Source organism: Puma concolor, chromosome E2, assembly GCF_028749965.1.
Source record: "Puma concolor isolate L17-30 chromosome E2, mPumCon1.1.hap2, whole genome shotgun sequence".
Lineage (NCBI taxonomy): Eukaryota > Metazoa > Chordata > Mammalia > Carnivora > Felidae > Puma > Puma concolor.
Window position 1 is genome coordinate 47,600,120 of NC_141681.1, and position 25,132 is coordinate 47,625,251.

At 56.9% G+C, this 25,132-nt stretch overlaps 2 protein-coding genes and 3 long non-coding RNA genes across 5 annotated transcripts; 3 read left to right on the top strand and 2 right to left on the bottom strand.

The window, feature by feature from the left end:
* The first annotated feature begins 277 nt into the window (after window positions 1–277).
* On the top strand, window positions 278–3,337 carry LOC147573591 (uncharacterized). The gene is made up of 2 exons (XR_015244858.1): window positions 278–741; window positions 3,106–3,337. It is a non-coding gene; the product is annotated as an uncharacterized LOC147573591 (long non-coding RNA).
* A 1,904-nt stretch (window positions 3,338–5,241) lies between these two features.
* LOC147573592 (galectin-7-like) lies at window positions 5,242–8,076 on the bottom strand. Its single transcript, XM_086689695.1, has 5 exons — window positions 7,945–8,076; window positions 7,495–7,559; window positions 6,989–7,077; window positions 6,016–6,217; window positions 5,242–5,457 (listed from the first exon to the last, which is right to left on the bottom strand). The coding sequence occupies exons 2-5, from the start codon at window positions 7,507–7,509 to the stop codon at window positions 5,344–5,346; spliced, it is 420 nt and encodes a 139-aa protein (XP_086545821.1). The 5' UTR covers window positions 7,510–7,559; window positions 7,945–8,076; the 3' UTR covers window positions 5,242–5,343.
* Window positions 8,077–8,150: 74 nt separating this feature from the next.
* LOC147573593 (uncharacterized) lies at window positions 8,151–11,414 on the top strand. Its single transcript, XR_015244859.1, has 2 exons — window positions 8,151–8,323; window positions 9,353–11,414. It is a non-coding gene; the product is annotated as an uncharacterized LOC147573593 (long non-coding RNA).
* A 2,062-nt stretch (window positions 11,415–13,476) lies between these two features.
* Window positions 13,477–17,305, bottom strand: LOC147573594 (uncharacterized). The gene is made up of 2 exons (XR_015244860.1): window positions 14,618–17,305; window positions 13,477–14,370 (listed from the first exon to the last, which is right to left on the bottom strand). It is a non-coding gene; the product is annotated as an uncharacterized LOC147573594 (long non-coding RNA).
* Window positions 17,306–17,379: 74 nt separating this feature from the next.
* On the top strand, window positions 17,380–20,198 carry LOC112851085 (galectin-7). The gene is made up of 5 exons (XM_025914621.2): window positions 17,380–17,511; window positions 17,897–17,961; window positions 18,370–18,458; window positions 19,230–19,431; window positions 19,990–20,198. The coding sequence occupies exons 2-5, from the start codon at window positions 17,947–17,949 to the stop codon at window positions 20,101–20,103; spliced, it is 420 nt and encodes a 139-aa protein (XP_025770406.1). The 5' UTR covers window positions 17,380–17,511; window positions 17,897–17,946; the 3' UTR covers window positions 20,104–20,198.
* Window positions 20,199–25,132: the final 4,934 nt, after the last annotated feature.

A 25,132-nucleotide genomic window follows, 5' to 3' on the forward strand; every position in this document is an offset into this window, starting at 1 on the left:
CCAGGACACTAATTCCCTACGGAGTAAGAGATCAGGTACTAGTTTCCTCCATTTCTACCCCTTACATAACCCGCAAAGTGTTCTTGCTTCACCAAGTTAGGGCTGCACTTGAGCCATTAAGACCAAAAAAAAAAAAAAAAAAAAAAAAAAAAAAAAAAAAATATATATATATATATATATATATATATATATATATATATATCTGTTACACACATAACAAATGGCAAATGCTTACTTTTTTTTTTTTAATTTTTTAAATGTTTATTTCTTTGAGAGAGAGAGAAGGAGACACAGATTCCGAAGCAGACTCCGACTCTGAGCTGTCAGCACAGAACCCGACGCGGGGCTCACACTCATGAACCGTGAGATGACGAGGAACTGAAGTCAGACGCTCAACCGACGGAGCCGCCCAGGCGCCCCAGAGCATGGCTTGTTTTTTGGTTTTTGGTTTTGTTTGTTTAATATTCTCCCATGGTGTAGAATTCCTTCTGAGAGGTTTTCTTGTAACAAATTACCCAGTAGTGAGCTTGTGTGAGGGGAAAGTCCTACCTCCAATTCCTGGCAGCTACTGATCCCTCCCCGGGGAGAACTGAGATCTGAACACAATACTGGGCTTACACCGATTAGCAGCTAGAGGCGAGTGTGCTGGAGAACGAAGGCCACCCCGACGGGGGAGCAGAGCGGAGACCTGCCCCGTCTGGACTAGCCAGAGACAGAGCAGTCGCTGACGATGATTCATAGGTAGGAACAAAAATAGCTTTGCAACCTGTCCTATAAGGTGTTTTTTTTTTTTTTTTAATGTATATTTATTTTTGAGAGAGAGAGGGAGAGGGAATTCGAGCAGAAGAAGGGCAACGAGAAGGTGAGAGAGAGAATTCCTAAGCAGACTCTGCACCGTCAGCGCAGAGCCTGATGTGGGGTTCGAACCCACGATCCATGAGGTCATGCCCTGAGCTGAAATCCAGAGCTGGACCCTTAACTGACTGAGCCACTCAGGCGCCCCTGATGTAATTTTGATGAAGTCCCCGCAGGCTATCCTTCTAGGTGCTCTGAACTCACCTTTCATGAAAGGTTCATTTCAGGGGCACCTGACCACATCCTTGAGGACCATTCGGTTAGCCATAGAGCTAACCAGGCAACTAGGGTCCTTCTGGAACCATCGAGCGATCACAGGATGATTTAGAATTCATGCCTTGGGCACCATTCCTGAAGGTGAATGATGAAGGTTCAGTAGATTCTGTTATTGTTTTTTGTTTGATTATTTTAAATGTTTTAGTTTTATTCTATTTTGAGAGAGAGAGAGAGAGAGAGAAAGCACAAGCAGGGGAAGGGCAGAAAGAATCCCAAGCAGGCTCCTCACTGAGGATGCGGGGCTTGAACTCACGAACCATGAGATCATGACCTGAGCTGAAGTTGGATGCTTACCCAACTGAGCCACCCAGGCGCCCTGAAGGTTCACTGGATTCTTACATACTGCTCAAACAAGGGTGGGGAGTATCTGAAATATTTGAGCCAACATTGCATGTTACCAGTTTCACCAATAACAGCCCATTTTTACACACATTACATTAACTTTTCTTTTTTTAAGTAAACTCTATGCCCAACGTGGGGCTTGAACGCATGACCCTGAGATCAAGGGTCCTTTGCTCTACCGACTGAGCCAGCCAGGGCACCCCCACTAAGTTAATCATTAATAAGCCACTCGATACACAAATGAAAACCCACTTCTAACATTTGTCATGCTAATTAATGGAGTCTCTTGTGTTTCTCAAAGGTAAATAGTTGAAGCTCTTGTAGTAACTGTCTATCGGACTTTTCACCGCATGCTGGCTATTTTGGAAGTGCGGATTTCGGCTTAGGTCACCTGAGGGTCCCTAGAGCATACCTTAATGACACATGTATTTGTATTGTCCTGTGTCTTAGGTTGAGTTCCTTAGAAGCGGACCCAGAGACAAAGAACTGCCTGCAAAAAGGCTCTTGTGGACCCTGAGGCGATACCCCCAAAAGGAAGTGAGGGGGGCAGGATTGGGCTGAGGGACGACTTGGTTGAGATAAGCCTCAGACAATGCTATGAGGAGACTTGGAGCCGGGGTGGCCACTCTACTGCTTGTCCCCAGTTGAAGCAGTGGGATCAGGACCCGTTTTATCTCCCAGGACCATCCAGTCACTGGCAGGGATCAGCCCCTGGGAGGGGCATGACCTTGGGTGAGGCCGTTCTCTGTGACTGAGGGCACATCCAGTGAGGGACACAGCGGAGAGATGTAGCAGCCTGAAGCCCCAGCCTCCTAGCTCTGTCCATGACCTAGCTCAGGTCATGATCTCACAGTTCGTGAGTGGGATCCTCGCATCAGGCTCTGTGCTGACAGGTCAGAGCCTGGAGCCTGCTTCGAATTCTGTGTCTCCTCCCTCTCTGCCCCTCCCCCACTTGCTCTCTCTCTCTCTCTCTCTCTCTCTCTTAAAATAAATGAAAAACATTTTTAAAAATGCATATAGGGGCGCCTGGGTGGCTCAGTCGGTTAAGCGGCCGACTTCGGCTCAGGTCATGATCTCGCGGTCCGTGAGTTCGAGCCCCGCGTCGGGCTCTGTGCTGACAGCTCAGAGCCTGGAGCCTGTTTCAGATTCTGTGTCTCCCTCTCTCTGACCCTCCCCAGTTCATGCTCTGTCTCTCTGTCTCAAAAATAAATAAAACGTTAAAAAAAATTTTTTTAATAAATAAAAAAATAAAAATGCATATAATTATAATGCATAGAATATATTATCAGAGCTATGTTAATAGAATTAAATTATGTTGTTATTAAATAAGAAAGAATGACACAGTAAACTAAGTATATAGAAGTTTTTAATACAACAAAGTGAGTGGAAGAAATAATAAACACAAAAGTAAATGTAAGTGAATTAGAGAATCAGAGAAATAATAAAAATGGATTCAGGCACTGTTGTATACTAAAACTTACAAACTATTGTTGAAAGAAATTAAAGAAGACCTCAGTAAATGGAAAGATATCCTATGTTCATGGATCCAAAGACTTAATATTGTTAAGATGACAATACTCCCCAAATTGGTCTACAGTACCTATCAAAATCACAGCTGATTTTGTTTTTCAGAAACTGACAAGGAAATTCTGAAGTTTATCCGGAAAGGGGCACCTGGGTGGCTCAACTGGTTGAGCGTCTGACATCGATCGGCTCAGGTCGTGATCTCGCGGTTCATGAGTTCAAGCCCCACATCAGGCTGCTGTCAGCGGTGGATCCCTCTTCAGATCCTCTCTCCCCCTCTCTCTGCCCTTTTCTCGCTTGTGCTCTCTTACAAATAAATAAACGTTAAAAAGATAAAGTTTGTATGGAAAAGCAAGGGACTCGATATTAACACAAGTTTGAAAAAGAACAAAGTTAAAGGACTCAAATCACACTAATCAAGATGGTATTATTAGGATAAGGACAGATGTGTAGATAAATGGAATAGATTTGAAATTCCAGAAAAAAAACCACATACATCTATGATCAAATATTGAGAAGTGCGTCAAGACAATACAATGATGAAAGAATAGTCTTTTCAACTGGAAATCCATGTGCAAAAGAATGAAGTTGGGCCCCTTCTTCACAACATACACACAAATTAAATCAAATGGTCTATATATTAAATATATACGCATATTTGAACTGAAAAAATTCTTTTCTTTTCTTTTTCTTTTTGAGAGAGAGAGAAAGAGTACAAGCTGGGGAGGGACAGAGAGAGAGAGGGAGACACAGAATCCAAAGCAGCTCCAGGCTCTGAGCTGTCAGCATAGAGCGTGATGCGGGGCTTTAACCCAGGAACCAGGAGATCATGAACTGAGCCGAAGTCCCTCGTTTAAGCGATGGAGCCACCCAGGCTCCCTCAAAAAATTCTTAAACGTTCCAAAATTACACGACACAGACAAATAAAATAAAAGTTAGTTCATTTAACAGACAGCCCTGGTGTACCAATAGCTGTAGATATTCTCAGGTCTCCCACTGGGAGAGGAAGAACCACCCAAAATATACAAAGAAGGGCCCAGAAAGAAGAGGGGCTGCTGCAGGTGGAAGATCTCAAGTACAGAAAAAGTTCAGATGCTGAAAGGACTCGAATTCGCCCAGATTTGGAAGTCCCACAAAGTTTTGCATCCTCAGACGAAACCAGGGTAATCCTACCTCCAGTACCGACTGCCAGCGTGGCAACTTCGACACGGGCCGCAAGGAGGCGACGTGTCCCTCGCAAGGAAGCCGGCCCGGAAACTACGGGCAAAACACTCCAGGGGCGTGGCCCCAGACTTGCCCAGACCCGGACCCGAGCCCCAGCCGCAGTGGGGGACCAGCCAGCGCGCCGGGTCTCCATCTCATAATAACGGACCCAGCCTGGCGACTGTCGCATCGCGGAGTCACGACTTCCCTCCACCCATACCCATTAAGTGATGAGCAGTCACCTTCGACTAGAAAATCGCCTGGCAGTGGGGGTTGACTGGGCGTCTGCGTGAGCGCCCACTACTCAGACACCCTGGTTGTCACACCGCAGGGCCAGGGCCCGCGGCCATCTGTGAGCACAGGTGGAGAAGAGTGGATGTGGGGCTCGTGAGGCCTGGTTGTGGTGTCCCCCTGCCTCCGCACCGCGCCACCCCCCCACCCGCCCTCGTCCCCACGCAGCTCCTCCGGGAGGTGCCGGTTCAGTGCGCGTCTGCCCCGGGGACACGGGCGGGAGCCTGTCCCCACTCCGCCACAGCTGGGAGGCCGGCGACGCCCCATCCGCTGCCCCGCCCAGGCCAGCTCCCCGCACCCCAGGCGGGAGAGCCGGGGTAGAGGTGAGACGAGGGGGGTAGCGGCGCGGGGAGCCCGCACAGGCCCAGGCACCGTCCCCACCATTTCGGGGTCTCAGGGACCAGACGTGCGGGGACTCGTTCGCCCCTTTGCAGACGCAGCGGCTCGGAGCTCCGATGTTCCGCAGAGGGGGCACCGAGGGGAGCTTGAGCCCCCTCCAAACCCCCATCAGCTGTCCCCACCGCACGACCGCCGGGCCGGGCCGGGACGCCCCGCAAAGCGCCGCTGGACACCAGCCAACGCCCACCTCCACCCGATCGCGACCCTCCGGAGGCGTCCCGGCCACAGACTGCCCTCCGAGGCCGCGGGGCCCCACTCCCGCCCCGGCCGCGGCATCGCTGTGACCCTTCGTCAGGGTCTTCCCCGCTCTGAACCTGCTCTCCGCGTCCAGACGAAGGACACCCGGGCACAGACGGGGCGCACACACGCGGACTGAAACTTTATTTGCCCTCCCGCGCCCGGGACCCCGGACCCCGGACCCCGGACCCCCGACCCCGCCGCCCGCCCGGAGGCTCAGAAGATCTTCACCGACTGCAGCTGCAGGTCCCCGCCCACCTCCAGGAGGCGCACGCGCGCCGGCGGGATCCGGTAGCGGAAGTGGTGGTACTCCGAGTCGCCGACCACCGCCTGCGGGGCCGAGGGGGGCGGGGCGTCAGGGGCCGCGGGGCCCCGAGTCCCCGGGCGCGAGATGGGCCCCGACGGCCGTACCTCTTGTCGTGGTCCTCACCTGGGCCACCTGTCTGGCGCGGACGCGCGCTTAAGGCGGTGGCTGTTACGGCCCCGCCGGCGGCGTCCACGGCCTCCCTCCGGCCGCTCGCACTGAACGTGGGGAAGGGCCTGGGTGCTGGACGCTGTGCAGCGACCACTCCCCGCGGACACGCGCGTCCCGGCCCAGTCGCCCAGCCATCCTGGCCCCTGCTCCGGGACACCAGGGCCCCGCTTCCCGCTAGGGGCCACCCACCCTCTGGGCGCTGGGCTCTTGCCGCCCCGTCCCTGCCACGGCCACACCCCTGCCTTCGGGCACACGTGGGGTTGCGCCAGGGGAAGAAGAGGGACGGACCGAACGTGGGCCCCGCCTTGGCCGGGCCTTTGCTCCCCACCTCCACCAAGAGCCTTCCTGGCTTGCCTGGACTGCAGGCGGGGCGGGGGTCTGGGCGCCCGCGCCTGTGGGTGGCAGGGACTCACCTTGAACCCTTCTTCGGTGGCGATGAGGAGCACGTCGAAGGGCTGCCCATGCTGGAAGGGAATGCCTGAGCCGCGCTCCTCCCGGCCCCAGGTGCCCTGCTCCAGGCTGTTGAAGACCACCGTGGACTCGTCCAGCCGCGGGTTGAAATGGAGGGCAGCCTCCCCGCCCGGCCCCTCGCCGCACAGCAGGTTCACATAGAACCTGGTAGTGGGGGCACGGAGGAGAGGATAAAGGTCACAGGCCAAGAAGCACCCTACCAAGATCAGGGACCAATGGTCAGGACTCCCCACCGCCAGGCCGTTCCAATTCATAGGCACCGGAGGAACGTCCCATGCCACAGGGGGAAGGGTTATGGGCTGGTGGCCAGGGACCCACCCTCCAGGGCGTCCAAAAGCTCCAGGGACCCTGGACCCGCGTGCACCTACGAGGGTCACTATGCTATGGCCCCGGGTGCCCCTCATATCCAAAGCCTCTAACGTTTGCCGTGGAGTCACGATGCCGATGGCCGGGGTGCTCTCTGTTCCTAGGGCGTCCCCCTTGCCAGAGGGCTGGGCACAGCACCACGGGCCCGCACGTTTGCAGGCACCGCAGATTCCCAGGAAGCCTGCCCTTCCCAGACCCGGAAGTCCTACGACCGACCGCTTCGGCCTCCCAGTGCCCAGGGCACCTCCGGGTCGCGGGACTTCTTTCCAGGGTTCCTGGCATTCAGACTGGGAGCCATAGGACTCTAGATGGGAGCCCTGGGATGGCTCTGGAAGCCCCAGATCCCTAGGGAGACGTAGGGACCCCAGCTACACAGCCACGGGACAAGTAAGTGAAGACTTCAGATTCCAGAAGGTCAGCGATGGCCCGGGGAGTCTAAGACCCTGTGGGCCAAGGTGACTCTGGTTCCCTCGTGTCTGGGCTGCAAGAAGTCCGAGCCAGCTGAGCCTGGACACCTCCCAGCCTTACCTCTGGGGCCTGGGGTCTCACCTGGCGGCCTTTTCCGGGACGACGCCGCGAATCCTCATCACGGTGCCCACCCGGATGCCCTCGGGCAGCGACGTCTTGTGGGGCACGTTCTGCAGGTTCAGCGGCGGGGAGTCCGAGGGAACCGGGGGCGCGGACGAGAGACACACGTGGGTCGGCCCCAGGCAGAAAGCATCCGGGACCCAGATCGGCAGAATCCGTGAGAAGAAAAGGCCCAGAGACCAAGGAGAGAGAGCCAGAGCCAGACCAAGAGTGGGAGAGCCAACCACGAGGGATCAACGGAGAAAGGGAGAATCCAGAGAGGCAGATGGGAGCATGGGAATGGGTTGGGTCCACCCGGGAGCCACAGCCCAGACCCTTGGTAGCACACCCCGGCACCCACTTTGTCCTTCCCGGCGGGACACCTCAGCCAGGCCCAGCCCCTCCCCGAGTCCTGTGCCGCTTAGGGTCCAAGCCACCCCCACCCCCACCCCACCCCCCCCGGCCCGACGCCCCCCGAAGGCACTCACAGAGCTTCCCGCCATGGCTGGGACGCTGGGGCGACAGGCGTGGCGGTGGGTATGGCTGCTGGGACCTTAAGTAGAAGCAGAAGCAGGGCGTGGCGGCCCCGCTGACTCACCCCCAGCCATTTCCACACCCGCAGCCCACACCTGGCACAGACCCTGGCCCTGGGGCCACCCGGCGGCCCAGCGCCTTCTTGCTGGGCCCGGGACTTCCCTCCACTCACTGAGGGTTCCCAGTCCACCGCCCGCCCCCTCCGTTGAGCTAAGAATCCTGAAGACAGTTAAGGGCGAACCGCCAAGGACAGAGGGCACCCAGGGGGCCACCATCCATCCCGGCCATGTCCCTGCCGCTTGGCCCAGGGGAAAGGGTCTTTGCCCATTTCATCTTGGACATCTGGGGCCCCGAGAGGCCCACCCGGGGCTGGAAGCGGGGGCCCCTCTCTCCCAGGCTGGGACCTGCGCCTTGGGCTGAGGACGCGTCCACCGAAATTCCAGCTCACGCTCCCTCGCGTGACGGTGACCCCGGCAAGGACAACACTGTGCCCGCGGGGCTCCGGGGGGCAGGACGTGTGCCTGATGAGCCGCGTCTCCCGGGGCCTAGAGCAGCGGCTGGTACACGGTCTGGGCTCCTCAAGTGCGCCTGAAAGACGAATAAGGAATGACACCAGCGCCTGGTCTGAGGCCCTGGGCGCCTGGCGCACACAGGACCTCCCCGAGCGCTCACCGCTAGCCGAGCGGGGAAGGGGATCACTCGCCCCCACTTCACAGACCAGGAAACCGAGGCTCAGACACGGGAGGCCGTTTGCCCGAAGGCGCACGGCCGGGCAATCCCTGGGTGAGTGTCTCTCTGCCCTTCTTCAACTCTGGCGGGTTCCGCCTTGTTTCTTCTGTCCCTGGGAATGCCCTGGTGTCTCTCCCTGGCCCTCTGGCTCGGACTCTCTCTCCCTCCCGGGTGGCCCTGTCTGCTTCTCTTCCTCCACGCCATGTCTCCTTCCTCCTCCCAGAATGGCTGCCGCTCTCCCAGCCAGGTTCGGGTGAGGGGAGGCAGAGGGGGGCCTTCCTGGGACCCAGCCGCGCCCTGACCCAGGAGCAGCGACGTGGGATCCTCCACTCAGGCCCACAGCCCAAGATTCCATAGTCCAAGATTCCAGAAGAAGAATCCAGGATGGGAAGGGTGGGGTCAGAGGGAGAATGCTGAAAGAAGGTTCTGGAAGGTAGGGAAGAGGCAGGGTGGGGCAGCCACCCTGAGCAGAACCCCCTCCCAGCAGCCCAGCAGGCCTCCTGTCCACCCCCACCACCCCCTCCCAGCCTCCACTCCTGCCCCCCACCCCCCACCCTCCAGGGGGAAGAGGCCTGGGGCAGAGACCAGAATGGAAACTCTGGGTGGAGACAACCAGACTCAGAACCTGATCTGCCACCTGACTGTCCCCCAGGCCTCCCAGACTCTCTCCATCCCCACACCACGTGAGGCACCCCGCGGGTGGCAGGGGGTGGCAGTTTGGGGGCCAGGACCTCACACAGGGAGGCCGGACAGCTGCGAGGCGGGTGGGGGTGGCTGCAAGCACCCCAGTGTTCAGAGGAGAAGAGGGAGGCAGAGAGTGGGGCACCCTCTCAGCCAAGGTCCCACAGTAGGGAAGCAGCCCGGGGCTGGGCCGGCGGGGGGCCCAGGTGGGGGCAGGGCCGGTCACCAGGACTTCCGGTAGAGAGGACAGGGGGCCCGAGGCCGGGGCACCCACACCCGGGAGCCGGCGTCCCCGAATCGAATCGTGGGCTCCACCTGTCTCGGATCTCAGGTTCGGGGTGTCCCCCTCGGCCGCCTCGCTCTCCACGTGCTCTTGGGGCCCAATGACTAGTCCTTCCCCAGATGTCTTCTTTGGGGCTGGATGTGTCTTCACACGCTGCCAACCTGCAAGTCCAGACTCGACTGTGACTTCGCTGTGGGCCCAAGTGTCAGCAGTCGATCTGTTATCAGTTGATGGCGGGCTCGTTTCTCAGAAGCCAGGCGCGCGCGCACGTGCCGGAGCCCCATTCTCTGGTGTGGATCATGTCTGCATCGGTTCTGGAATAATACTTTCAGGAGCACTGTTTCCATTCCCAGTGAGTCGTGACCGTGCCTGGGTCTCAGTCCTCGTGCTTTTCCCTGAGCGATGCCTCGCATTCCGAAGACGCGCAGGTTGTAACAGAATGAGGGTGGGATTCGAGAAACGTCCGGACCTGAGCAACCCCCACCCCCACCGAGTTTCCCGGAGCCCCAGAGACAGCCAGCCCCCCTCCGCCCGCCCGGGACAGCGCTGCCAGTCTGGGCGTCCCGTGGCCACCGTGTCATGTGTCCCGGGAGTGGAGAGGGGTGGCCAGCAGGCTGAGTCGGGGGACCTTCACCCTCCTGCAGGGAACAACTCTGGTGACTGAAAAGTAACCCCGTGTACCCACCGTGCTTGTGGGCATTGAAACCCCCAGGCTCTCTGCCAGGGTCAGCGTGTTGGGGACTTTGGGCCGGTTTTGTACACGCTGAACATCAGCCCGGGGACCGCTTTGGTTTTATGTTGTTTTGTGGGAAGATTTTGGTTTTGAAGTGAGTGATCTCCGCGCCCGGCGTGGGGCTGGCACTCCCCACCCAGAGGTCCGGGGTCCCAAGCTTCACGGAGCCAGCCAGGTGCCCCGCGGGGCTGCTTTGGTTTTGTGAGTGAGCCTTCCAAGGAGGAGAAAGACACTGCTCAAATCTGACTCTTTCTTAAGCGGTGAATCCACTGGAAACTTACACTTCTATTTCTGGATAGAATACATTTCCCCAACCCCATCACCGCGGAGGGAAGCATTTTCTGTCATGCTTGCTTCCATTGATAAACTGAGGTCGTTAAACTCTCTTACGTATTTTCAGCCACATGTGGGATTTACCGTGTTTTTTGTTTTGAAGTTTATTTATTTATTTTGAGAGATGGAGAAAGAGAGAGGGAGGCATGGAGAGAAAGACGAACACAGAGGATCCCAAGCACTGTCCGTGAGGAGCTGGGTGTGGGGCTGGAACCCATGAACCTTGAGATCGTGACCTGAGCTGAAATCCAGAGTTGGGTGCTTAACCGACTGAGCCGGCCAGGTGCCCCCCACCATGTATTAAATTTGAAGTGTTTCCCATCGTCCACTCAGTTCTTCCAAGTAATAAGGGATCGTGGTCCGTTTCCACGCCTGAGGTGGGAGTCCAGTGACCTGTTCTTTCCACCTTTCCTTCTTTCCTCCCCTCCCTCCCTTCCCCTCCCCTCCCCTCCCCTCCCTTCCCTTTGCTCTCCTTCCTTGGCTGAAGGATTGGGCCATCAGGTGGGGGGACAGGTGCTGTCTCTTGGTGGGGGGAGGGATGGGGCAGGTTAGCAGCTGGCCGAGGGGAGGGGACGCTGTTCAGCTGTCGTGTCAGAGGGAGTGAGTGAGGAGGGCTCTCAGAAGGGTGTGGTCCTCAGGACCTAGGGTGGAGGTGAGGGGAGAGGGGCGGCTGGACCTTGGGAACCCAGCCCCAGCAGGGGAGTCGGAGGTGTCTGTGCTGGGGAGGAAAGGGTCCCTGCGGGAGTGACTGCAGGGTCGGTTTCCACCACGGAAGGCAGAGTCTCTTCTGTGACATTCAGAGGGAAGAGTGCTAGTGTGGAAAGGGGAAAATGACCATGAACCTGACTGGCGGTATTTCATGAGGGGTTTTGGAGGGTGGGGGGGTGGGGGGTTTGCGTCTCCTTAAAATCTTTTTTATTACGTTAAAATATAAAAATATGGGTGACTCAGTCGGTTGAGCGTCAGACACTTGGTTTCTGCTCAGGTCATATCTAGGGTCATGGGATCGAGCCTCGGTGCTGAGCAGGGAGCCCGCTTGAGATGTTCTCTGTCTCTCCCTCTGCCCTCTCCCCTGCTTGTGCGCTCTCTCTAAAGTAAATAAAATAAAATATATACGTGTGGTGTCTAAATGGGTTGTCTCTCGATCAGATGGGGGTCCCCAAACGTGGGTGAGGATCACGTGGAAGCCAGTGGCATGGAGGTGAAAGGATTCACCTGAGGCGGAACAAAGGCGACGGAAGTTTATTGAACAGGCCCCAAGGGAGCAGCGGTCAGGACAGCAGAGGAGAGGCTGTCTGCAAGGAGGCAGTGGGCGGGGGGCGTATTTAAAGCGAGAAGGTGAGGAGGTGTGGGGACGTGTGAATTTTCCCTTTTTTTAATTAAAAAAATTGTTTTATGTTTATATTTTGAGAGAGAGAGAGAGAGAGAGAGAGAGAGAACACGCGCGTGCTTGCACATTAGCACGGAGGGGCAGAGAAAGAGGGAGACACAGAATCCCAAGCAGGCTCCAGGCTCTGAGCTGCCAGCACAGAGCCCTATGCAGGGCTCGAACCCACAAATGAAAGGTGAGATCATGACCTGAGCCCAAACCAAGAGTCGGGCGCTGAACCGACCCATCCCCACCCCCCATCCCCCCCACCCCCGGCGCCGGGCGCCCCACCATGTTAACCATTTTTCCCGTGTCCAGTTCAGTGGCACAAAATACATTCACACTGTTGTGTAGCCGCCCCCACCATCCGTCTCCAGAACTCTCTTCATCTTGCAAACCTGTAACTGGACCCGCTAAACACTAACTGCCCGGCTGCCCGGCCCCCGCCCCCCACTCCACCCCTCCTCCTACTTTGTGTCTCTATGAGGGGCCAGGTAGGAATGCAGCCTTTGCCCGTCTGTGACTGGTGAGTATTCTACACCCAAAGCGAAAGAAATACGGATGTAGAAACGTGTTTGTTGAAGGGTGCGAAACGTGCCACCCCCAAATATGCCCTTTTAGCATAAGGATTATTTTGAACTAAGAGCCCTTGCGAAACAGCGGAAGAAGGGCTTTCTACCCTCCCGTTTGCTGCCTGAAAACAAGAGATAAAAACTCTCACGTGACAGATACCTACCCTGTGCCAGTAGGAGAGTGACATTCTCATCCTAAGTTGAGACCCAGAGAATTCGATGCAAACAGGCCCTGTGAAAGTGATTCCAAGCGTCCCGCATAACGGCTGGGTTACTTCTCCACAGTTGCCTCTGTCCTTCAACTTAATATAAAAGCACGTGCGCTCAGCCATCCCCTTGAGGCTTCATTTCCTGCTGAGGGCTCTAGTGTGACGTAAAACTTAGGTAACCTGTCCGCCTGATACATCAGTTCAGGTCTCGGGGGCCCAGCGGGAACACTCCTTGGAGGGCAGAGGTCCCGTGTTTCCTCCCCTCCGATGGATAGATACGTGTCTGCGTTCATACATCCCCTACCTTGTCCCCCTGACAAGGCCTGGGAGCGGAGCCCGTGCCCAGATCTTGGTTCCTAAGGACTGCACCTTTCTCTGCGAAAGAAATGTGTAGAAAAGGCTGTCTCCAAGGCTCAAATGGGAAGGCATGAGATGTGCCAGGCATGAAGTTTTGGGGTGACGGGGGCTCGTGGGGTCCCGAGCTGACAGCCAAGAAAGAATTCTCGAAGAGGTCTTTGGTGCAAAAAGGTGATTTTATTAAAGCACGGGCACAGGACCCGTGGGCCGCTGCAGATGTGGGGGGGGGGGGGTGACTGTTTTACGGGGTGGGGGGCGGGTAGATAAAGTCAAGAGAGTTTCCAAAGAGGCTTTCACATGCTTACAGTCTTACTGGAGGCCTACCTATTGTCAATCTAAGACTGTTTTTCCCTCTAGCAAAGCATTAACATTAAGACAGTAGGAAGTTCAGGGTCCCCTGGGTGGCTCAGTTGGTTAAGCAGCCAGGCTCAAGTCGTGATCTCCGTTCGTGAGTTCAAGCCCTGCGATGGGCTCTATGCTGACAGCTTAGAGCCTGGAGCCTGCTTTGGATTCTGTGTCTTCCTCCCCCATTCCCTCTCTCTCTCTCTCTCTCTCAAAAATAAACATTAAAAAAACAAAAAAAGACTGTAAGGAGTTCCTGGACTTTAGGCAGGATGGGATTGCCTGTTTCTTATAAACTGGTGGAGACTCTTCCCAGTTTAGCCATTCGTTTGTCCTTTCCTGTTTTTGGGTAGTGGAGAGTGTGCAAGGAATATCACACATATCCCCCCCCGGGGTGGGGGGTGCTGTTAACCGGCACCTTGCCCTCAGCTTGCCCCACACCCCCTCATCGCCTGGAACAGCTTCCTGGGTCGGGAAAGGAGGAAGCGTTCACGGCACTGGGGCTCCTTGGACAGCCCCATGAGTCCATGGGCCCATACTGATGTGGTCTTACTCTGTCGGGGCTGCTATAACAAAAATCCCACCCACCGGCAGCTTACAAACATCAGGAATTTATTTCTCGTGGTTCTGGAGGCTGGGAAGTCCACGATCACGGAGCCAGCATATCGGGTGTCCGGTGTGAACCTGATTCCTGGTTCATAGATGGATCCTTCTTGCTCTGTCCTCACATGGCTGCAGGGACAAAGGAGCTCTCTGGGGTCCCTTTAGAAGAACACCAACCCCTACTCACCGGGGCTCGGCCTCCGTGACCTCATGTTCTCCCAAAGGCCCCATCTCCAGATACCATTCCCCTGGGGACGCGGTTTCACCAAGGGAATCTGGGGGCCACAAACATTCAGTCTATAGCAGATGTGCAGGAAGAAATGATAGAAATGATCAAAGTTTGCTGAAGAACGTGAGCTTTGCAAAATTTCCAGGCGCTTCCCACAAAATGCTTACTGATGACACAGGACAAATGGGTAACTTTACGGTGGGGAAGGGAAGCCGGGGAGGTTCCGCTAGTCACGTGATCCAAGACCACTCACCAGCGATGGGACACGTGAGGGGCCAGGCAGCTGGAGGAGGCAAGCGCTGTCGCTTCTGTGGCTCTTCAGCCCACAGTGCCTAACCTGTAGCTGGCGATGAGGGGACATCCGCCTCCAAGCTTCTCAAGTGTCAAGGTCTTGAAACACAAAGGAAGACTGAGGAGCCATTTCAAACTGAAGGCCAAGGAAACCAAGAAAGCCTGACGCCAAATCAAAGCCACGTTCTGATTTCTCCTCTCCCACCTGCCCCCCACCCTGGTCCTGAGGACCACCCTCTCCAAGCACCCTCCTCACCCATTCCCTCTGACCCCACAGTGGAATCGCACCCCCTCATCCCACTAGGGCCACCCAGATCCCCACCCACAAGAAGCAGTGCGGTCCCACCTGAAAGACTCTAACAGCCAATCCTTCAGGTAGGCAAAGGGAGAGGAAGGGAGGCAGGGAAGGGGAAGAGAGAGGAAGGGAGGGGAGGAGAAGAGAGAGGAGAGGAGTGGAGGGAAAGAGAGGGAAAGGGAGAGGAGGGGAAGGGAGGGGAAGGGAGGGGAATGGAAATGAGGAGAGTGGCCAGAGGGGATGGAGGGAAGGGAAGGAAAGGGGAGGGGAGGGGAGGAGAAAAAAAGGTAGGGGAGGGAGGGGGGGGAGAGGAGAAGGAAAGTGGGGGAAGAGAGGAGGGGAAGGTAGGGAGAGAAGGAAGGAGGGAGGGAGGGAGGAGGCAAAGGTGGAAGAGGAGGGAGCAAGTCCCTGCACTGCTAAATCCGGTGTGAAGTGAAAAATTACTTATGGCTTAGAAGAATTTATGGACAATGGAAAAACTTAAAACGTAACACAAGCTAAAGTCCCACATGTGGCTGAAAATACGTAAGAGAGTTTAACGACCTCAGTTTATCAATGGAAGCAAGCATGACAGAAAATGCTTCCCTCCGCGGTGATGGGGTTGGGGAAATGTATTCTATCCAGAAATAGAAGTGTAAGTTTCCAGTGGATTCACCGCTTAAGAAAGAGTCAGATTTGAGCAGTGTCTTTCTCCTCCTTGGAAGGCTCACTCACAAAACCAAAGCAGCCCCGCGGGGCACCTGGCTGGCTCCGTGAAGCTTGGGACCCCGGACCTCTGGGTGGGGAGTGCCAGCCCCACGCCGGGCGCGGAGATCACTCACTTCAAAACCAAAATCTTCCCACAAAACAACATAAAACCAAAGCGGCCCCCGGACTGATGTTCAGCGTGTACAAAACCGGCCCAAAGTCCCCAACACGCTGACCCTGGCAGAGAGCCTGGGGGTTTCAATGCCCACAAGCACGGTGGGTACACGGGGTTACTTTTCAGTCACCAGAGTTGTTCCCTGCAGGAGGGTGAAGGTCCCCCGACTCAGCCTGCTGGCCACCCCTCTCCACTCCCGGGACACATGACACGGTGGCCACGGGACGCCCAGACTGGCAGCGCTGTCCCGGGCGGGCGGAGGGGGGCTGGCTGTCTCTGGGGCTCGGGGAAACTCGGTGGGGGTGGGGGTTGCTCAGGTCCGGACGTTTCTCGAATCCCACCCTCATTCTGTTACAACCTGCGCGTCTTCGGAATGCGAGGCATCGCTCAGGGAAAAGCACGAGGACTGAGACCCAGGCACGGTCACGACTCACTGGGAATGGAAACAGTGCTCCTGAAAGTATTATTCCAGAACCGATGCAGACATGATCCACACCAGAGAATGGGGCTCTGGCACGTGCGCGCGCGCCTGGCTTCTGAGAAACGAGCCCGCCATCAACTGATAACAGATCGACTGCTGACACTTGGGCCCACAGCGAAGTCACAGTCGAGTCTGGACTTGCAGGTTGGCAGCGTGTGAAGACACATCCAGCCCCAAAGAAGACATCTGGGGAAGGACTAGTCATCGGGCCCCAAGAGCACGTGGAGAGCGAGGCGGCCGAGGGGGACACCCCGAACCTGAGATCCGAGACAGGTGGAGCCCACGATTCGATTCGGGGACGCCGGCTCCCGGGTGTGGGTGCCCCGGCCTCGGGCCCCCTGTCCTCTCTACCGGAAGTCCTGGTGACCGGCCCTGCCCCCACCTGGGCCCCCCGCCGGCCCAGCCCCGGGCTGCTTCCCTACTGTGGGACCTTGGCTGAGAGGGTGCCCCACTCTCTGCCTCCCTCTTCTCCTCTGAACACTGGGGTGCTTGCAGCCACCCCCACCCGCCTCGCAGCTGTCCGGCCTCCCTGTGTGAGGTCCTGGCCCCCAAACTGCCACCCCCTGCCACCCGCGGGGTGCCTCACGTGGTGTGGGGATGGAGAGAGTCTGGGAGGCCTGGGGGACAGTCAGGTGGCAGATCAGGTTCTGAGTCTGGTTGTCTCCACCCAGAGTTTCCATTCTGGTCTCTGCCCCAGGCCTCTTCCCCCTGGAGGGTGGGGGGTGGGGGGCAGGAGTGGAGGCTGGGAGGGGGTGGTGGGGGTGGACAGGAGGCCTGCTGGGCTGCTGGGAGGGGGTTCTGCTCAGGGTGGCTGCCCCACCCTGCCTCTTCCCTACCTTCCAGAACCTTCTTTCAGCATTCTCCCTCTGACCCCACCCTTCCCATCCTGGATTCTTCTTCTGGAATCTTGGACTATGGAATCTTGGGCTGTGGGCCTGAGTGGAGGATCCCACGTCGCTGCTCCTGGGTCAGGGCGCGGCTGGGTCCCAGGAAGGCCCCCCTCTGCCTCCCCTCACCCGAACCTGGCTGGGAGAGCGGCAGCCATTCTGGGAGGAGGAAGGAGACATGGCGTTGAGGAAGAGAAGCAGACAGGGCCACCCGGGAGGGAGAGAGAGTCCGAGCCAGAGGGCCAGGGAGAGACACCAGGGCATTCCCAGGGACAGAAGAAACAAGGCGGAACCCGCCAGAGTTGAAGAAGGGCAGAGAGACACTCACCCGGGGATTGCCCGGCCGTGCGCCTTCGGGCAAACGGCCTCCCGGCCTCCCGTGTCTGAGCCTCGGTTTCCTGGTCTGTGAAGTGGGGGCGAGTGATCCCCTTCCCCGCTCGGCTAGCGGTGAGCGCTCGGGGAGGTCCTGTGTGCGCCAGGCGCCCAGGGCCTCAGACCAGGCGCTGGTGTCATTCCTTATTCGTCTTTCAGGCGCACTTGAGGAGCCCAGACCGTGTACCAGCCGCTGCTCTAGGCCCCGGGAGACGCGGCTCATCAGGCACACGTCCTGCCCCCCGGAGCCCCGCGGGCACAGTGTTGTCCTTGCCGGGGTCACCGTCACGCGAGGGAGCGTGAGCTGGAATTTCGGTGGACGCGTCCTCAGCCCAAGGCGCAGGTCCCAGCCTGGGAGAGAGGGGCCCCCGCTTCCAGCCCCGGGTGGGCCTCTCGGGGCCCCAGATGTCCAAGATGAAATGGGCAAAGACCCTTTCCCCTGGGCCAAGCGGCAGGGACATGGCCGGGATGGATGGTGGCCCCCTGGGTGCCCTCTGTCCTTGGCGGTTCGCCCTTAACTGTCTTCAGGATTCTTAGCTCAACGGAGGGGGCGGGCGGTGGACTGGGAACCCTCAGTGAGTGGAGGGAAGTCCCGGGCCCAGCAAGAAGGCGCTGGGCCGCCGGGTGGCCCCAGGGCCAGGGTCTGTGCCAGGTGTGGGCTGCGGGTGTGGAAATGGCTGGGGGTGAGTCAGCGGGGCCGCCACGCCCTGCTTCTGCTTCTACTTAAGGTCCCAGCAGCCATACCCACCGCCACGCCTGTCGCCCCAGCGTCCCAGCCATGGCGGGAAGCTCTGTGAGTGCCTTCGGGGGGCGTCGGGGCCGGGGGGGGGGGGGGGGGGCTTGGACCCTAAGCGGCACAGGACTCGGGGAGGGGCTGGGCCTGGCTGAGGTGTCCCGCCGGGAAGGACAAAGTGGGTGCCGGGGTGTGCTACCAAGGGTCTGGGCTGTGGCTCCCGGGTGGACCCAACCCATTCCCATGCTCCCATCTGCCTCTCTGGATTCTCCCTTTCTCCGTTGATCCCTCGTGGTTGGCTCTCCCACTCTTGGTCTGGCTCTGGCTCTCTCTCCTTGGTCTCTGGGCCTTTTCTTCTCACGGATTCTGCCGATCTGGGTCCCGGATGCTTTCTGCCTGGGGCCGACCCACGTGTGTCTCTCGTCCGCGCCCCCGGTTCCCTCGGACTCCCCGCCGCTGAACCTGCAGAACGTGCCCCACAAGACGTCGCTGCCCGAGGGCATCCGGGTGGGCACCGTGATGAGGATTCGCGGCGTCGTCCCGGAAAAGGCCGCCAGGTGAGACCCCAGGCCCCAGAGGTAAGGCTGGGAGGTGTCCAGGCTCAGCTGGCTCGGACTTCTTGCAGCCCAGACACGAGGGAACCAGAGTCACCTTGGCCCACAGGGTCTTAGACTCCCCGGGCCATCGCTGACCTTCTGGAATCTGAAGTCTTCACTTACTTGTCCCGTGACTATGTAGCTGGGGTCCTTACGTCTCCCTAGGGATCTGGGGCTCCCAGAGCCATCCCAGGGCTCCCATCTAGAGTCCTATGGCTCCCAGTCTGAATGCCAGGAACCCTGGAAAGAAGTCCCGCGACCCGGAGGTGCCCTGGGCACCTGGGAGGCCGAAGCGGTCGGTCGTAGGACTTCCGGGTCTGGGAAGGGCAGGCTTCCTGGGAATCTGCGGTGCCTGCAAACGTGCGGGCTGTGGTGCTGTGCCCAGCCCTCTGGCAAGGGGGATGCCCTAGGAACAGAGAGCACCCCGGCCATCAGCATCGTGACTCCACGGCAAACGTTAGAGGCTTTGGATATGAGGGGCACCCGGGGCCATAGCATAGTGACCCTCGTAGGTGCACGCGGGTCCAGGGTCCCTGGAACTTTTGGACGCCCTGGAGGGTGGGTCCCTGGCCAGCAGCCCACAACCCTTCCCCCTGTGGCGTGGGACGTTCCTCCGGTGCCTATGAATTGGAACGGCCTGGCGGTGGGGAGTCCTGACCATTGGTCCCTGATCTTGGTAGGGTGCTTCTTGGCCTGTGACCTTTATCCTCTCCTCCCTGCCCCCACTACCAGGTTCTATGTGAACCTGCTGTGCGGCGAGGGGCCGGGCGGGGAGGCTGCCCTCCATTTCAACCCGCGGCTGGACGAGTCCACGGTGGTCTTCAACAGCCTGGAGCAGGGCACCTGGGGCCGGGAGGAGCGCGGCTCAGGCATTCCCTTCCAGCATGGGCAGCCCTTCGACGTGCTCCTCATCGCCACCGAAGAAGGGTTCAAGGTGAGTCCCTGCCACCCACAGGCGCGGGCGCCCAGACCCCCGCCCCGCCTGCAGTCCAGGCAAGCCAGGAAGGCTCTTGGTGGAGGTGGGGAGCAAAGGCCCGGCCAAGGCGGGGCCCACGTCCGGTCCGTCCCTCTTCTTCCCCTGGCGCAACCCCACGTGTGCCCGAAGGCAGGGGTGTGGCCGTGGCAGGGACGGGGCGGCAAGAGCCCAGCGCCCAGAGGGTGGGTGGCCCCTAGCGGGAAGCGGGGCCCTGGTGTCCCGGAGCAGGGGCCAGGATGGCTGGGCGACTGGGCCGGGACGCGCGTGTCCGCGGGGAGTGGTCGCTGCACAGCGTCCAGCACCCAGGCCCTTCCCCACGTTCAGTGCGAGCGGCCGGAGGGAGGCCGTGGACGCCGCCGGCGGGGCCGTAACAGCCACCGCCTTAAGCGCGCGTCCGCGCCAGACAGGTGGCCCAGGTGAGGACCACGACAAGAGGTACGGCCGTCGGGGCCCATCTCGCGCCCGGGGACTCGGGGCCCCGCGGCCCCTGACGCCCCGCCCCCCTCGGCCCCGCAGGCGGTGGTCGGCGACTCGGAGTACCACCACTTCCGCTACCGGATCCCGCCGGCGCGCGTGCGCCTCCTGGAGGTGGGCGGGGACCTGCAGCTGCAGTCGGTGAAGATCTTCTGAGCCTCCGGGCGGGCGGCGGGGTTGGGGGTCCGGGGTCCGGGGTCCCGGGCGCGGGAGGGCAAATAAAGTTTCAGTCCGCGTGTGTGCGCCCCGTCTGTGCCCGGGTGTCCTTCGTCTGGACGCGGAGAGCAGGTTCAGAGCGGGGAAGACCCTGACGAAGGGTCACAGCGATGCCGCGGCCGGGGCGGGAGTGGGGCCCCGCGGCCTCGGAGGGCAGTCTGTGGCCGGGACGTCTCCGGAGGGTCGCGATCGGGTGGAGGTGGGCGTTGGCTGGTGTCCAGCGGCGCTTTGCGGGGCGTCCCGGCCCGGCCCGGCGGTCGTGCGGTGGGGACAGCTGATGGGGGTTTGGAGGGGGCTCAAGCTCCCCTCGGTGCCCCCTCTGCGGAACATCGGAGCTCCGAGCCGCTGCGTCTGCAAAGGGGCGAACGAGTCCCCGCACGTCTGGTCCCTGAGACCCCGAAATGGTGAGGACGGTGCCTGGGCCTGTGCGGGCTCCCCGCGCCGCTACCCCCTCGTCTCACCTCTACCCGGGCTCTCCCGCCTGGGTTGCGGGGAGCGGGCCTGGGCGGGGTGGGCGGGGCAGCGGATGGGGCGTCGCCGGCCTCCCAGCTGTGGCGGAGTGGGGACAGGCTCCCGCCCGTGTCCCCGGGGCAGACGCGCACTGAACCGGCACCTCCCGGAGGAGCTGCGTGGGGACGAGTGGGGGTGGGGGGGTGGCGCGGTGCGGAGGCAGGGGGACACCACAACCAGGCCTCTGGGTCTCTGCGCGCTCAGGAGCCCCCTTCCCACCTTTCTTTCTACCTGTGCCCCTGGCCCTGCCCGAGTGACAACCAGGGAGTCGGGGTAGTGGGCGCTCACACGCAGACGCCCAGTCACCCCCCCACCCGCAGTCGGTGCATTTCTGGTCTTGGGCTGTCTGAGTCGCCACCCTGCAGGTACCGTCTCCCTCAGCCGTGGGAAGGAGCCCCGCTGGGTGGCAGCGCTCCAGTGTCGCATGATAGGCTAGGATCCAGAGCCCGGGACAATCCCCACCTACGCCCCAGGCGGGCTGTCCCACGCTTGGAGCCCGCCCCAGAGGTGACAGACCTCCCTTTCCCTGGGCCGCTGTGGGCTTTGCAGTCCTCACAAGCAGAGGATCGTTCCTGACCTGACAGGAAGCAGAGCGTAGGGTCTGAGCCTTTTCAGGACCCATTTTCTGCCCCTGAGATCCTTCCGGGGAAACCACCCTCCCCATACCGAGCCCTTGAGACTGTCTCTCTGGGTGGGATGGTGTAAGGAAGGGTCCCCTCTTGCAGTGGTGGACCCGAGAAAGTCTGAATTCCCCTAGCTCCCCAGGGCTCATTGTTGAATGACTTAGCATTCATTTTTATTTGCCAATGTCAAGTAGTTGTAATTAACAAAAGTGTTTCTAGAGATAACACATGGGTAGGGTGTAAATTTCCACAGATAGCAGTGGAGAGAAATTGTAGTTATTGGCAGAACTGTCAAAGGTGGTCAGAGGGGTGCCTCAGTGGCTCAGGTAGTTGTCTGACTTGGGCTCAGGTCATGATCTCGCAGTTCAGGGAGTTCAGTTCTTCCCCACCCCCCTCAAGCTCTCTCCTGACTGCTCAGAGCCTGGAGCTTGCAGCCCGCTTCCGATTCTGTGTCTCCTTCTGTGTCTGGCCCTCCCTGGTTCGTGCTCTATCTCTCAAAAATAAATAAACATTAGGGGCGCCTGGGTGGCGCAGTCGGTTGGTGTCCGACTTCAGCCAGGTCACGATCTCGCGGTCCGTGAGTTCGAGCCCCGCGTCGGGCTCTGGGCTGATGGCTCGGAGCCTGGAGCCTGTTTCCGATTCTGTGTCTCCCTCTCTCTCTGCCCCTCCCCCGTTCATGCTCTGTCTCTCTCTGTCCCAAAAATAAATAAACGTTGAAAAAAAAATTAAAAAAAAATAAATAAATAAACATTAAAAAAAAAAAAAAAAAAAAGGTGGTTGGGGTCCCCGGATTAGATGGTAGTGATCTATCCTGTTAATTTCTTGATTTTCACCTTTGCCTTAAAGTGGACAATCAGGAGAATGTTCTTGTTTGTGGAAAATACACAATAGAGTGTTTGAAGGTGATCAGGAAACATGTTGTCGACATACTCTGGAATGGGTGGTAGGAAAAAAAATTATTTTAATTCTGTATGCCAGACAGAAAAGAGTCTACTCCATTTTTTTTTAAGTTTATTTATTTATTTTGAGAGAGACAGAGAGAGACAGAAACAGAGAGGGCATGAGTGGGGGAGGAGCAGAGAGAGGGGAAGAATCCCAAGCAGGATCCTGGCTGTCAGCATGGAGCCCCAGATGGTGGGGGGGGGGGGGGGGGAGGGCTGGAACTCCCAAACCCTGAGATCTTGACCTGAACTGAGATCAAGAGTTGGAGGCTTGGGGCACCTGGGTGGCTCGGTTGGTTGAGTGTTCAACTTCGGCTCAGGTCATGATCTCAGAGTCCTTGAGTTCAAGCCCAGCGTCAGGCACAACTCAGAGCCTGGAGCCTGCTTCTGATTCTGTGTCTCCCTCTCTCTGCTCCTCCCCTGCTCATGCTATGTCTCTGTTTCTCAAAAGTAAGCAAGCATTAAAAAAATAGTAAAATAATCTTAATAAATAAATAAACTTTTAAAAAGATAAATAAAAATCTCTGCCTCAGTGGGTGGTTTTAAGGATTGAAAGAATGGTTAGCCCAGTGACTAACACATAGTAAGGATTCAAAAAAATGTTAACTATTGATTTCTTCTTTTTTTTAAGATTTTTATTTATTTATTTATTTTTATTTATTTTTTTTATTTAAAAAAAAATTTTATTATTATTTTTTTAACGTTTATTTATTTTTGAGACAGAGAGAGACAGAGCATGAATGGGGGAGGGTCAGAGAGAGGGAGACACAGAATCTGAAACAGGTTCCAGGCTCTGAGCTGTCAGCACAGAGCCCGACGCGGGGCTTGAACTCACGGAGTGTGAGATCGTGACCTGAGCTGAAGTCGGCCGCTTAACCGACTGAGCCACCCAGGCGCCCCCCAAAAAAATTTTTTTTTCAACGTTTATTTATTTTTGGGACAGAGAGAGACAGAGCATGAACGGGGGAGGGGCAGAGAGAGAGGGAGACACAGAATCGGAAACAGGCTCCAGGCTCTGAGCCATCAGCCCAGAGCCTGACGCGGGGCTCGAACTACCGGACCGCGAAATCGTGACCTGGCTGAAGTCGGACGCTTAACCGACTGCGCCACCCAGGCGCCCCAAGATTTTTATTTTTATTTTTTAACATTTATTTATTTTTGAGAGACAGAGCAAGAGTGGGGGAGGGGGAGAGAGAGAGGAGACACAGAATCCGAAGCAGGCTCCAGGCCCCACGCTGTCAGCACAGACCCCAACACAGGACTTGAACCCATGAACGGTGAGATCATGACCTGAGCCGAAGTCAGACACTCAACCGACTTGAGCCACCCAGGCGCCCCATTAAGATTTTATTTTTAAGTCATGTCTACACCCAACATGGGGTTCAAACTCATGACCTCGAGATCAAGAGTCACACTCTATGGAATGAGCCCACCAGGCGACCCAGCTCTTGATTTCTTCTTTGACACATGGGTCATCTGGAAGGGTGTTTTTATTTAATGTTTATTATTTTTGTGAGATAGAGAGTGAGCAGGGAGGAGCAGAGAGAGAGGGGGACAGAGGATCCAAATAGGGCTCTGTGCTGACAACAGAGAGCCTGATGTGGGGGCTCAAACTCATGAACTGTGAGATCACGACTCGAGCTGAAGTCGGACGCTCAACCAACTGAGCCACCCAGGTGCCCCTAGAAGGGTGTTTAATTTCTACATACTTGGAGATTTCCTAAATTTCTCTTTATGGTTGGCTTCCAACATAATTCCATTAAGGTCAGAGAACATACTTTCTATGATTTCAATTTGCATACATTTATTACGACTTATTTTATGGCCTTATTTTCTGGTCTACTCTGGAGAATTTCCAAGCGTGCTTGAAAATAGTGTGTATGTGTCCTGCTTTTGGTAAGCGGAGTGTTAGCTGTTAGGTAAAGTGATTGATAGTGTCTATGTATTCTCAATCCTTACTAATTTCTGTCTGGTTGTTCTATCAATTGCTAAAAGAGGGTTACTACAACTTAATAGCTGTTCAATAGTCTATTTGTCATGCATTTTGGGATCTCTTGTTAGTATACATTTTTACTTGATATGTATATATATATATATATATATATATATATATATGATGTATTTACTATATATGTACGTGTGTGTGTGTGTGTGTGTGTGTATCTGATGGATTGTCCCTTTTATCACTACAAAATGTCCCTCTTTGTCTCTAGTACAATTTCTTTTACATCTATTGTGTCTGAGAGTAATTCTGTCCTTCTTACTCTCTCATGGTTACTCTTGGCATGATATATCTTTTCTCATCCATTTACATTCAACTTACTGGTGTCTTAGATCTAAAGTGTGTCTTTTCTCTTAATCTTTTTTAATGTTTATTTATTTTTGAGAGAGAGAGAGAGAGAGAATGCAATTGGGGAGGAGCAGGGAGAGAGGGAGACACAGAATCCGAAGCAGGCTCCAGGCTCTGAACTGTCAGCACAGAGCCCAATGTGGGGCTTGGACTCACAAACTGAGAGATCATGACCTGAGCTGAAGTCAGTCGCCCAACCGACTGAGCCACCCAGGCTCCCCAAAAGTGTGTCTTTTATAGACAGCATATACTTGGATCTTGCTTTCTTTTTTTTTTATTATTAAAAAAAATTTTTTTTAACATTTATTCATTTTTTTTTTGAAAGGCAGAGAAAGACAGTGCGAATGGGTGAGGGGCAGAGAGAGAGGGAGACACAGAAACAGAAGCAGGCTTCTGTTACTCCGTAACTCAGCACCATAACATTTGTATGATCTTACACGGTTTCTGAAATTAGGATCCAGGAGTGGCCTACTTAGGGTGGTGTGGCTCTGATTTTCCATGGAGTTACATTCAAACATATGTGGAGTTGCAGTCATCTGAAAGAA